Here is a 12,687-nt window from a genome sequence, read left to right as displayed (position 1 = left end):
CAGAGGAGCTGCTCTGGGGCGGTGGAAGCTGGCGGGGGTGGGGGTGGGGGGAGTGTTCTTGGCGGGGGAGTGACTTTGTGCCTTGCACCGGGAGGGCCTGACCCAGTGCAGGCTGAATGGAGGAATGCCACGCTCAGGCCGGGGCCAGGCACTCTAACCTAGGTCGTCTCTGCTCGGCTGGCGCCTGGCCCTGTGGCCCCTTCACACACAGCCAGGAGCCCATGCTTGCCCTCCCCTCCCCTGCTGAGCTCAAGAGGAGGTGGCCTTGAGAAGCAGGCCATGCTGTAAGACCCAGCGCCCTGCAGGGTTTGAGGCTAGAGGGCTGCCGCTCTGCCTCCCAGGCCGCCAGCCCCTCCGGGAACCAGGGCCTTTTCACCGGCGTTGTTGCTGGAGGGTGATGTGGGTTTTAATCCATTCTGTATTCTTTGGTGTGGTTAGAAGTGAGCAAGTGCATATTATTAACCAGCTGTAATCTACTTTACCCATCCCTTTTCCGTGAAGTGTGGCCCTTCTGAATGAGAAGTACACACCTTGAACACTTAGGGAGTGCTTATTTGTTTTCATTTACAGTGGCTATATCCATTTTTTAAAATCAGTTAGGGGAAAATGTGTTTACCCAATGATTTGAGGTGGCCTGCATTCTTTAAATTGTAGGTTTCTGTTGTTGTTGTTTTTAATATCTTTTCTCCTAAATGAAAACAAAAGATTTGCTAGGGTATTTCTGGTTTCATAATAGGTCACCAGAAAAATGTTTACATAAAGCAGATCAGAGATTTTATGGCTAGGAGCTGCGCCTGCAGGAACTTTGGGGAACCTGGGCCATTTCTTCCATTCAAATGTAGTTAGAAAATAAGAAAACATGAATTACTAATATTTGAAGGTGCCTTCCCAAGTATTTTTAAAATTTCAAATGATGGGTGTTTTTACCCTTTCCTTTCAAATTGGGAAACACGTTTCTACCTTTGGACAGAAAGAGCTTGGTAGCAAGCTGTTCATCTGAAGTGGCTGCTGCTTACCTGTTGTCACCTCCCTGCCCAGGGACCTGGTGAGGAGTGGGTAAGCTAGGGGATACCTTCCTGGGAAGAGGAGATGCGATATGTTCATCCTTCTCTGCTCCAATTAGAGACCTGGGCCTCCATTTCCATCTATTAGATTAGACTGTTCCCTTTTTTCTTTTTCTTTTTCTTTTTTTTTAAGATTTATTTATTTTTTTATTTCTCTCCCCTCTCCACACACACCTCCATCCCATTCCCCACCACCACCCACCCCGCCCCCCGTTGTCTGCTCTGTGTCCATTCACTGTGTGTTCTGTATCCGCTTGCATTCTTGTCAGCAGCACTGGGAATCTGTGTCTCTTTTTGTTGCATATTCTTGCTGCATCAGCTCTCCGTGTGTGCAGCGCCACTCCTGGGCAGGCTTGCTCTTCTTTCACATGGGACAGCTCTCCTTGCGGGGTGCACTCCTTGCGCTTGGGGCTCCCCTACCCGGGGGACACCCCAGCGTGGCACGGTACTCCTTGTACACATCAGCACTGCACGTGGGCCAGCTCCACACAGGTCAGGAGGCCCTGGGTTTGAACCCTGGACCTCCCATGTGGTAGACGGACGCTCTATCAGTTGAGCCAAATCCCCTCCCTAGACTGTTCCCTTGAAGAGACTTTAATGAAGGAATCGTTTGCAATTGTTTCCATAGGAATAAGGTGGGATTTCTCAACCACAACACTATTGACATTTTGGACCTGATAACTCTTGGTTGTGGAGGGCTGTCCTGTGCATTGTAGGATGTCTAGCAGCATCCCTGGCCTCTACCTGCTACGTGCCAGTAGCACCATCTCCCCTCAACTTGTGACAACCATATATGTATGCAGACATCAACAGATGTTCAACATCACGGTGTGGAGGCACCCGGAGGCTAGCTACAGGAGGAGGCTGTTACCACCCTTTACCTGAAAAGAGAGAGAGATTGGGGTTACCAGGACCCTGTGAAAGGGAAACAGATGTGCCTCGGGAAATTGGGCTCCCGACTACCATATGGAGGGTCCAGGGTTCGATGCCCAGGGCCTCCTGGTTAAAAGGCGAGCTGGCCCATACGGAATGCCAGCCCACGCAGGAGTGCCACCCCACACAGGAATGCCACCCTGTGCAGGAGTGCGAGCGACACAGAGAGCTGGCACAGCAAGATGACACAACAAGAAACACAGAAGAGAGACAATGAGAAAATGTAGCAGAACAGGGAGCTGAGGTGGCACAAGAGAGTAATCGCCTCTCTCCCACTCCAGAAGGTCCCGGAATCAGTTCCTGGAGCTGCCTAGTGAGAATACAGGCAGACACAGAAGAACACACAGCAAAGGGACACAGAAAGCAGACAATGGAGTGGGGGAGAGAAATAAATAAATTAAATTTTTTAAAAAAAGACCCCTGTGAGAGCTGGCATGGGAGGAGGGACTGCCCAGCAGGTACTCCAGGCATGGAGGACCACAGCCACTGCCAGGGAAGGGTACAGCAAAGAAATACCCTGACTTCCTGCTCTTCTTGCTCTTTGATATCCTACTGTTTCCTTCTCATTAGATGAATCCAACAAGAAGCCAAGTGGCAAGGAAACCTGGGTAAAGCTGTCCATAGAGGTCAACCTACTGCAGCACCAAGCAGGATAGAGAAGGAAAGGGAATGGATTTAGGGGGGAAACGGAAAATAATCAGTGCCTCAGCTATCCATCCAACCATTCATTCAACAATTATAGGCAGTTTAGTAAAATGGTCAAGAATATGGCTCTGGGGAAGTGGATTTGACTCAACGGACAGACCATTCTCCTACCACATGGGAGGTCCAGGGTTCAAACCCAGGGCCTCCTGACCCATGTGATGAGCTGGCCCATGCTCAGTGCTGATGTGTGCAAGGAGTGCCGGTGCCATGCAGGGGTGTCCCCTGCATAGGGGAGCCCCACGTGCAAAGAGTGTGCCCCATAAGGAGAGCCACCCAGCATGAAAAAAGTGCAGCCTGCCAGGAGTGGTGCCGCACACACAGAGAGCTGACATAAGATGACGCAACAAAAAGAGACACAGATTCCTGTGCCACTGACAAAAATATAAGCGGGCACAGAAGAACACACAGCAAATGGACAGAGAGAGCAGACAACTGGCCTGGGGCGGGGGGACAGGGAAGGGGAGAGAAATAAATAAAAAATAAATCTTGGGAAGAGGACTTGGTTAGGGCATCCATCTACCACATGAGAGGTCCGCGGTTCAAACCCCGGGCCTCCTTGACCTGTATGGAGCTGGCCATGCGCAGTGTTAATGCGCACAAGGAGTGCCATGCCGTGCAGGGGTGTCCCTGTGTAGGGGAGCCCCACGCGCAAGGAGTGCGCCCCCTAAGGAGAGCCACCCAGCGTGAAAGAAAGTTCAGCCTGCCCAGGAATGGCACTGCACACACGGAGAGCTGACACAACAAGATGATGCAACAAAAAGAGACACAGATTCCTGTGCCATTGACGACAACAGAAACGGACAAAGAAGAACATGCAGCAAATAGACACAGAGAACAGACAATGGCGGGGGGGGGGGAGAAATAAAAAATAAATCTTTTAAAAAATAAAAAATAAAGAAAATAAATCTTGGGGAAAAAAAAGAATATAGCTCTAGACAAGCCTGTATTTGTATTTGGCTCAATCACTTACAACCTCTCTGTGATCTTCGGCAAGTTACTTCTCTAAACTGCAACATGCTTAAATATAAAATGGTAACAATAATTCTACCTATCTTGGAGTTTTCCCTTGGGGAAACAGAAGTCACAAGTGAAGTGTTTAGCACAAGACCGTAATCGAGCACCAAGTGAGTGGTATCTGCTTTGTGCCCAGTGCTATTTTATGGGTCATCTTGGGGAGAGAAAAGACCTGAGGTTCAGCCACGGAAGGCCTCCCTCGCCTCTCTGAACACACTGAATGCTGTGCAGATGTGGGCGGAGGAAGGGGTCACAGGGGGTTGATCCTAGGGATGGGTAGGCCTGGCTAAATCAAGAGGAAGAAGAAGGCTGAGCCAGACAGAGGGAATGGTGAGTAAATCAAAGCCGAGGAAGTTGGAGGGAGAGAGGAGACCCAGGAGAGAGCGGGAGAGCCTGCTGAGAGGAGGGCTTTGGCTGAGAGTCTCAGCCTTCTCATCTGTAGAGACAGGGGGCTGGCCTGAGGCCAGGTCCTTCCTCAGCCCCTGGTGTTGGGGGTCAAAGTCACATTTCCACAGGGGCCAAGCAAGTGAGCACACCTGTGAAAGGGGCAAGGCGAGGGCAGCAGGGTTGTCCCCGAGGGGCTGCACTCCTCCTCCTGGGGAGTGTGGCCCCTGCTCCGCTCCAGGCACTGAGTCACATGAAAGTGCAGACCCAGTGACACCAGATTCTAGTTTTTGGAATTTCCAAAGATGCTGGAAATTTGAATTTTTATGAGAAATTTCCTAATTTTGAATAAAACCACGTGAGCTGTAGCAAACTTGTGTGAAGAACAGTCTTTGTGCCCCTGCCAGGCACTTCTGATGGGCCCCTGGGGCTTAGAAGCCCTGAGCTGTGTGTGTTTATTGGTTCCACCTCCATGTGTGTTTTTTTTTTTCATTTTTTATTTTTTGGCTTTTTCTTTTCTTTTTGTGTGTGTGTACTTTTTTTTTTTTAACAGCGGGTTCCAGGGCTTTCAAAGAGAGAGAAGGAAGAGAAAGGGTCTGCCTGGGCCAAATGAAGTCCAAGTTTCCTTCCAGACATAATGCATGTGGGGGGGGGAGTGGCAGCTGACTGTTCCAGGGACGGCTGGTACTTAGCCATTGCAAGCTGGGGCGGGGCTGCCCTTGAGACCACTAACTGGTATACTTGGTTCTTCTCTGGTGAAATTTTTAAAATATTCCAGTGAACAAAGACCAATACACAAACACCCATGTTCCCCCACCTAGACTTCCGGTTAGGTTCTTCACAGCTAGAGGGACCACCCTTCTCCCTTTCCTCTCCCAACCCCTTTCATTCTTGAGGCCAGAGCTGGCTGCTGGCTGGAGATGCCTCGCAGAGGTGGCTGTGGTGTTACCTGCTTGTCGGGCTTTCCAATCCAAGAGCCCAGAGCTCTGTCTAAATGGCCCTTCCTAGGAATTTATCCTTCTTCGGGGCCATTTGTCTCCATGGGAATCATCTAGGAGCTCTGGGGATAAAGGGTTCCATTTGGCCGTGAAGTCCATTCACTGATTGCCATGCCTGGAAATCCCATCTCTGTTCCCTGGCTCTGATGGCCCCAGTGAGCAGAGAGCTGGATTCTCTGGGTAGAGGACGAGGGGAAGGAGAGAGCAGAGAGGCTTCTGGGCAGCCCCAAGAAGAGTTGAAAGGCAGAGTCAGCAGCTGGACCAAGCTAAGGGCTCTATACGTGTTTCTCATGGCTGACTAAAATACAGGGAAGTGAGGAAGTCTTTGGAGAAGACTCTGGAAATAATGAGGTTGTGAGGTTGTTGTATGGAAACAGCTTGCTGCAACTGAAAAATATTTGTTCTAAAGAGGAGAGAAAAGAAAAAAAAAGGGAAAAAGAAAAAGCACAGTGATTCTCATTCACTCAAACAGCACCTTTCCTCCCCAGCCCTCTCCCAGCCTCACCTTCACAAACACTCCTTTTCAGCAGGTAAGTCCAGTCTCTGTGCTACTTAAATCCTGGGCTCCTCCTTCCCATCCCAGCTGTGCTTACCCTCTCCCCCCTCTCCCCCCACGGGCTTGGCCAAGTTTTCCCTCTATAAAGCTCTTTTGCCTTCCTCTCCCCACATTTTCCCCCCTTTTCTGTCCTTTGATTGCTGCTATGAATGGCATCATTTGTCTCCATCATACACCATTTTGGACTATTCCCTGACACTTCATATGTGTTAGCTCGCCTCTGACTAAACTATTTACTCTTGGAGAGAAGAGACTGGGGGTTTTCCTTGAGTTTCTCACAGTGTCCCTCACTCCCATATACACACATACAGGGCCAACCAACAGCCTGGCCAGCTCCCTGAAGCTGAGGAATTTTCTCAAGTGCCTAAAACAGGATTCTCCAGAGCTAGGAGCAGGGAGAAGTCAACCCATTGCCACTTACTCTGCATTTACTCCACTGACTTGACCTTGCTTGGGAAGAACAGGGGAGGATATTTGACCAATGACCTTAATCTAGAAGGAATCCCGCCCCCCTCCCCCCAATAATAATTTAGAATAAGGCTGTGGGTTTGTAATCTATGGTCTGAAATAGTTTTCGAGGTTGACACTTGGGAAAAATCCACCTGGGCATTTTCATTTTAACCGGCACGTTTGAAGATGAGCTCAAAGCTTGTGACTTCACCTGTCTACCTCCCTAGAAAGTAACCATCACTTCCCTTAGTGGAGGGAAGAGAGGCTGGGACTTGCAGTGAATCCAGCACATGTTGTGAAGCCTGGTTCTTCAGCTTCCAACCTTGAAGTGGGTCTCTTCATGGAGGTGGGGGAAAAAAAGGGCAGAGAGAGCAGTCAGACTCTCCTGTACTCATGTCAGGAGTGTCAGTCAGGAAGTAACGGAGTTTCTGATTGCCATTCACAAGGATGGAGGGCACTGGATTCACTTATGCTAAAATCTGATTTGTTGGATTTCCAGCTCATTTCCTAATGAATGAGTCTTAATCACTCTCTTATAGGCCTGCCACAGGCAGGAGTGTTTCAACAAACCTCATCTGTTTGAAGCACTCCAGAGGGATTCTAGGGTGTATTTCGCTCCTACCTTAGCTGTTAGCCAAGGGAGGAGGAGTCTCAGAGATGAGTTATTCCCCTAGTGCTCCAGTCCACATGGAGCACCTCCTCTTGGGCTCTGAACTACTCCATTGATCACCTGATGTCCTCACTTCACCTGGGTGTTAGTCTTTCCTTGCCATCTAGTCTACCAGCTTGAGGGCCCTGCTTTCCCACGGTCCCTAGCATACTGCTGACCACACAGAAGGCCGTCAGTAGCTACCTCCAGAATACCTGGTAAAGAGCCAGAGTCCCAGCTCTTTCACGAAGCCTTCTCCTTCCCCTCTCCACCCTGCTCACCTACCATTCATTCTCTGCAGAGTCCTGTGCCACTGAGGCCTGGATCCCACACACCTTAAGCACCAGGACTGTAAGCATTTGTCCAAGACTCCTCACGTAGATTGGGAGCTGTGTAAAGGCAGCCGCTGAGGTTAGGCTTCCTCTCAGCAACTGGCACCAACTTGGGGTACACAACAGATTTTTTATATATATATAACTCTATTGAGATGTAATTAAGTATACAATTCAGTGGTTTTTTAGTATATTCAATTATGTAACGGTCACAATTAATTTTAGAACATTTTCATCACCCCAAAAAGAAACCCATATCCATTAGCCATCACTCCTCATCACTGCCCTTCCTATGCTGCCCACCCCACCCCACCCTACCCTAGGCAACCACTAATCTTTTTTTTTTTTAAGATTTATTTTATTTCTCCCTTCCCCCCCTCCCCATTTGTCTGCTCTGTGTTGATTCGCTGTGTGTTCTTCTGTGTCCACTTGCATTGTCAGGCAGCACCGAGAAACTGCATTTCTTTTTTGTTGCGTCATCTTGCTGCACAAGCTCTCCGTGTGTGCAGCGCCGCTCCTGGGTGGGCTGCACTTTTTATTTTCACGCAGGGTGGCTCTCCTTGCAGGGCACGCTTCCTTGTGTGTGGGCTCCCCTACATGGGGGTGCCCCTGCATGGCACAGCACTCCTTGCACTCAGCAGCACTGCACGTGACCAGCTCACCACACAGGTCAGGAGGCCTGAATACTGAACCCTGGACCCTCTTTATGGTAGGTGGACACTCTATCAGTTGAGCCACGTCCGCTTCCCATTAATCTACTTTCTATCTCTATGGATTTGCCTATTCTGGACATTTCATGTAAATGTCATACAATATGTGGTCTTTTGTGACTGGCTTCTTCTCTCAGCATATTTTCAGGGTTCATGTCATGACAGTAGCTCGTGTCAGTACTTCAGTCCTTTTAATTGCTAATAATATTCCATTGTATGAATATTTCACATTTTATTTATCCATCAGTTGATAGACATTTGGGTTGATTCCACTTTTTGACTATCACAGATAATGCTACTATGAATATACATGTACAAGTTTTTATATAGACATATGTTTTAATTTCTCTTGAGTGTATACCTAGGAGTGGAATTGGTAACTATATTTAACCTTTGGAGGAACTGCCAGCCAGTTTTCCAAAGTGGTTATGCCATTTTACATTCCCACTAGCAGTGTATGAAAGTTCCAGTGTCTCCACATCCTTTTCAACACTTGGTATTGTCTGTCTTTTTAAATCTAACCATCATAGTGGGTGTGCAGTGTTAATCACATTGCAGTTTTGATTGGCATTTCCCTAATGATGCTGACCACCTTTTTTTGTGTTTATTAGCTATTTGTATATCTTTAGAGGAATGTCTGTTCGGATCCTTTGCCCATCTTTTAATTTATTTGTCTTTTTATATTGAGTTATAAGAGATCTTTTTATATAGGATTTGCAGTATTTTCTCCCATTCTGTGAGTTGTCTTTTCTAGTTCTTAATGGTATTCATTGACGCATAAAAGTTTTTAATTTTGATGAAGTCCAGTTTATTTTTGCTTATGCTTTTTGTGTCAGATCTAAGAAACTATTGCCTAATCCAACATCACAAAGGTTTACTTCTAGTTTTTTTTCTGAGTTTTATAGTTTTCATTCTTATATTTAGGTCTTTGACCCATTTTGAGGTTTTTTGTTTGTATTTGGTGTGAGGTAAAGGCCCAGGTTAATTCTTTTGCATATGGACATCCAGTTGTCACAGCACCATTAGTTGAGAAGACTGTGCTTTCCCCACTGGAATGTCTTGGCACTCTTGTCTAAATCAGTTGACCACAGGTGTGTGGGTTTATTTCTTTCATCTCAGTTCTATTCCACTGATCTCTATGTCTAGTCTCATGCCATTACCATACTGTCTTGATTACCTCAGCTTTATAGTAAGCTTTGAAATTGGAAAGTATGAGTCCTCCAACTTCGTTCTTCTTTTTCTTGGTTCTTCCTAACCTGGGCATACAGCAGATCCTTAAAACATACTGGTTGCTCGATCACTTACTTTCTTGCCTTCGTGTCTCATCAGTGGAGTGCAAGCCCATGAGAACCAACCCAGTTTGCATGTTTAAGTGGAAAATTCATCTCCCTGCTCTTTAGCCTCCACTTCACAAAGCATTTGGCCAGTAGAGAGTTCATCTATTCTGGTGAGTGGCCTTAGTCCAGGGCAAGGCAGTAAAAGGGAATTCAGTGGGGTGAGTCAGGCCCTTCAACCAGGAGATCTGAATCTAACTCATCCTTTTTTTTTGCCCGTCCAACCTCCCAGCCTTCCTTCATCTTCCCTCCTCTTCTTGCAGGGTCAGTGTCGGTGTTTGGGTGGTTCTTATTTTATCTTGGTCCACTTTCAGCCAAATCACACCAGCCCTCCTGTTGTGCCTCTGTCACTACTGTCACTCTCCCTCCCTTTCCTAAGCACAATTTATGGCTAAATGGTACAGGGTGGGGGACATCTGTCCTGTCAGGTGGGGTGAGTGCAGCAGCCTAGCCTTCCTGGTGGTATCTCTGGTCATCTGGTCACCTCCATATGTTCCTTGTGGACTCTTGGAGCTCTGGGGGTGCTTCTCCATTGCTGTGCCGCAGGGAGGGGGCAGGCAGGAGTCAGCACCCAGACAGAGACCTGGACTAATGCCAACACTGCCAAGTGTGCAAACTCGGACCTGTTACCCAACCTCTCTGAAATACAGCTTCCTCGTTTGCTAAGTGGAGATACCACCCTCATGGGGTTGTAGAAGCAATTAATGATTCAACAGAAGCAAAGTGTTCATTACTGTCAAGAGTAATACTAGCATTTACTGAATGCTTTCTTTGTGCCAATTCCTATGTACGTTTTCAAACTAAATCAAGTGGGGTAAAGATAAAAGATTTCATGATCTCCCAAGCCATAAACTTGTATATTTGAGCATCTGCTGTGTGTTTAATCCTCGTCCTCATATATATTTTCAATTCTTTGGGTTTCTAAGAGGGCAACACAATAAAAATTCCAAACCAGTTGAGAACTACACAGAGGACTCAGGTGGAGCTAAAAATATTATAAGTGAAGGTAAGACCAACACGTGGCTCAGACCTACAGCCAAAATAGGCCTTTGCCACTGCCACCCTCTCTTCCTCCTTATTTTCTGTTTCCAGGTTAAATCCTGGTCTCTAGTTCCAGGGCCAGCAGCAGGGGAAGGAGGCACTAAGGAACAGATCTCTCCAGGATTATGGTCCTTTTGACTATTTACAAGGATCCAGGTTCCTCTAGGTCATCCTGGCCCTGCTGGAGGGTCACCAACACTGCTCATCTTGCATAAAAACCTGTGCCTCTGAAATGTTGGTGGTTAGTCTCCAAATCTGTGGGCACCATGAAACTTTTTACCAATTCTGGTTTCTTTATAGATACTTAGAGCTCTGTGACTGTGCACAACTGGGTTAACCTTTCTGAGCCTCAGTTTCCTCATCTGGGAAATAGGGAGCATAATACCCAACATATAAGACATTGGAAGGATTAGAGATAAAGCCTTTGGTTAGGCCGGGCACACAGTAGGCCCTTGGCAAGGCGACTGAGTAGGCCTGGTTCGACACCCTGGTGAAGTGAGCCTTCTTTTCCAGGCTCTCAGTCTTCTCCCTGTGTCCTCAGAAAGTCACCTTGGACACCAAAGAGGACAGGTCTGTATGCTTGAGTTGAGGAGTGTAGATTTGGGAGAGATGAGGTCTCAGCAGAAGTGAATCATTGAAAGACAGTTACTGGTGCACGGATGGATCTCCAGGGGCTCATTGCCTTTGTGGTGGAATTCCAGTACCATATTTCAGACATCCTCCAGGTTGGGGTGGGGAGGGGCAGAATTGGTAGCGGAAATGAGTCAAGATCCTGAGCATCCCTACAAACCCTTCTTTAGGACTGTCTAAGGCAAAATAGTTAAGTAAGCAGTGGTTTCCACAAGGTGCCTTATTTCCTCTTTCTGTACCCCATTCTACTCTTTCAGCACCCCTTCCCCAGGTAGCCAGGGAGACTAGAATCTCAAAAAGCAAATTCAGTCTAAAACAGGTCAGCAAACTGTGATCCATGGACCAAATCCAGTCCCCAATGTATTTTTGTACAGCCCATGGCCTACGAACAGTTTTTATATTTTTAAATGGCTGAAAAAATCAAAAGAAGAATATCTCATGACCTGTGAAAATTATATGAAATTCATATTTCAGTGTCAATAAATAAAATTGTTTGGGAACCCAACCATACTCATTTAATTACATATTTTCTATAACTGCTTTCATACTATAACAGCAGAGTTGAATAGTTATGACAGAGACCATAGGTCCACAAAGCCTAAAACATTTACATTCTGGCCCTTTAAGAAGAAGTTTGCTGCACCCCCTGCTCTAAGATGTTAGAGATTTAATGTGTTATATGCTGAGGGGATTTGCTGTCAAAAAGCATAGGGGAGAAGACAAACCTTTGGAATTGACCTATAGAGGGGTTACTGGATGGGGAAGCTTTCCTGATACCCTTCCAGGTACACTGGAGGGGATGAGGAGAGTAAAATTGTGCAGTCCTGCAGGTGAGGCTGCTTCTCTACACACTGGGATAGGAAGCCTGGGGGTAGTAGGGATGGGGTTCAGGCCTATGACTCTTTCTAGTCGGGTAGACAGCAGGACTCAAGTGCATAAATAGCCATCAGCAAGCCCAACCCATCAGTCTCCTTGCCTGACTGGCGGCAGTGATTTTACCTGGGAAGCCTCATGTTCCCAGAGTCCCACGGGGGCTCCCTGGGCAGGCCCCAAGCAGCACATGCACTGCTCACTCCTCTCCTCTCTCTGCAGAGTTCGCCTTCTGCCAGGTGGACGCCTCGATTGCTCTGGCTCTGGCCCTGGCCGTCCTGTGTGACCTGCTCCAGCAGTGGGACCAACTGGCCTCTGGACTCCCTGTCTTGCTGGGGTGGCTGTTGGGAGAGGATGATGACCTCGTGGTCTGTGTGGAGAACATGCAGCAGGTAATCCAGGGGTCTCAGCGCAGTGGGAAGCTGGGTTGGAATGTCCTAAGCCCACTGGATGCAGCACTTTGGGTTAACTGAGCTTAATGTACCTGGTGAAAGCATGCTTTGGGGTTCTTAGAGACACAGTCAGAACCAATTAGGAAAATCTCCAAATGATCATGGGAGCCTCGTGGGTGCTGCTGGGGTCACTCAGGCTGGGGCCTTTGGGGTTCCCATGATAAGCCTTCAGATCAGTGGGGGGAAAGGGCCTTAAAAGAGACCCCTTGGAAGTTGAAAGTTTAATTGTGGAGAATACTTATTAATTGGCATTGGAGCAGCCTGGGACTCCCCAGGGTTAGGTCTGAGGGTGAAGGTTTCCAGAGGATCGGGGTCTTCCTAGGGTCCTTGCTGCTTGAAGTAAACTATTAGATCCCTCCAGGTAGGGGTGGGGTGAGGGGTGGCGCTCAACAAACAGGAAAGCTGTGGACCAAGCCCAGCAGCAAAGGCATCCTGAGAACTGAAATCCATAGCCAGCAGCGGGCCTTCTTAGCATCCCCAGCAGATCAAGAGTTCCCAAAGCAGCCTGTTTATGGGAATCTGGAGACACGATAAAGTGTCTGTGATAAAACGACCTTGAACACCC

General features: G+C 47.7%; 1 protein-coding gene across 4 annotated transcripts in view; it reads left to right on the top strand.

Annotated features, from left to right (window-relative positions):
* THADA (THADA armadillo repeat containing) overlaps positions 1 to 12,687 on the top strand; it is a 383,919-nt gene that overhangs the window by 369,626 nt on the left and 1,606 nt on the right. For 3 of the 4 annotated variants that reach the window (XM_012524133.3, XM_058278477.2, XM_071208795.1), the window contains one exon: positions 11,893 to 12,062. In XM_012524133.3, the coding sequence (XP_012379587.1) occupies positions 11,893 to 12,062 (170 nt within the window). Of the gene's footprint in view, positions 1 to 5,586; positions 5,779 to 11,892; positions 12,063 to 12,687 lie in introns of those variants that run through there. The other variant, XM_071208796.1, reaches the window with a different exon arrangement.

Source organism: Dasypus novemcinctus, chromosome 17 (genome assembly GCF_030445035.2).
Source record: "Dasypus novemcinctus isolate mDasNov1 chromosome 17, mDasNov1.1.hap2, whole genome shotgun sequence".
In the NCBI taxonomy this organism is placed as follows: domain Eukaryota; kingdom Metazoa; phylum Chordata; class Mammalia; order Cingulata; family Dasypodidae; genus Dasypus; species Dasypus novemcinctus.
This window is presented reverse-complemented; position numbering and strand designations above follow the sequence as displayed.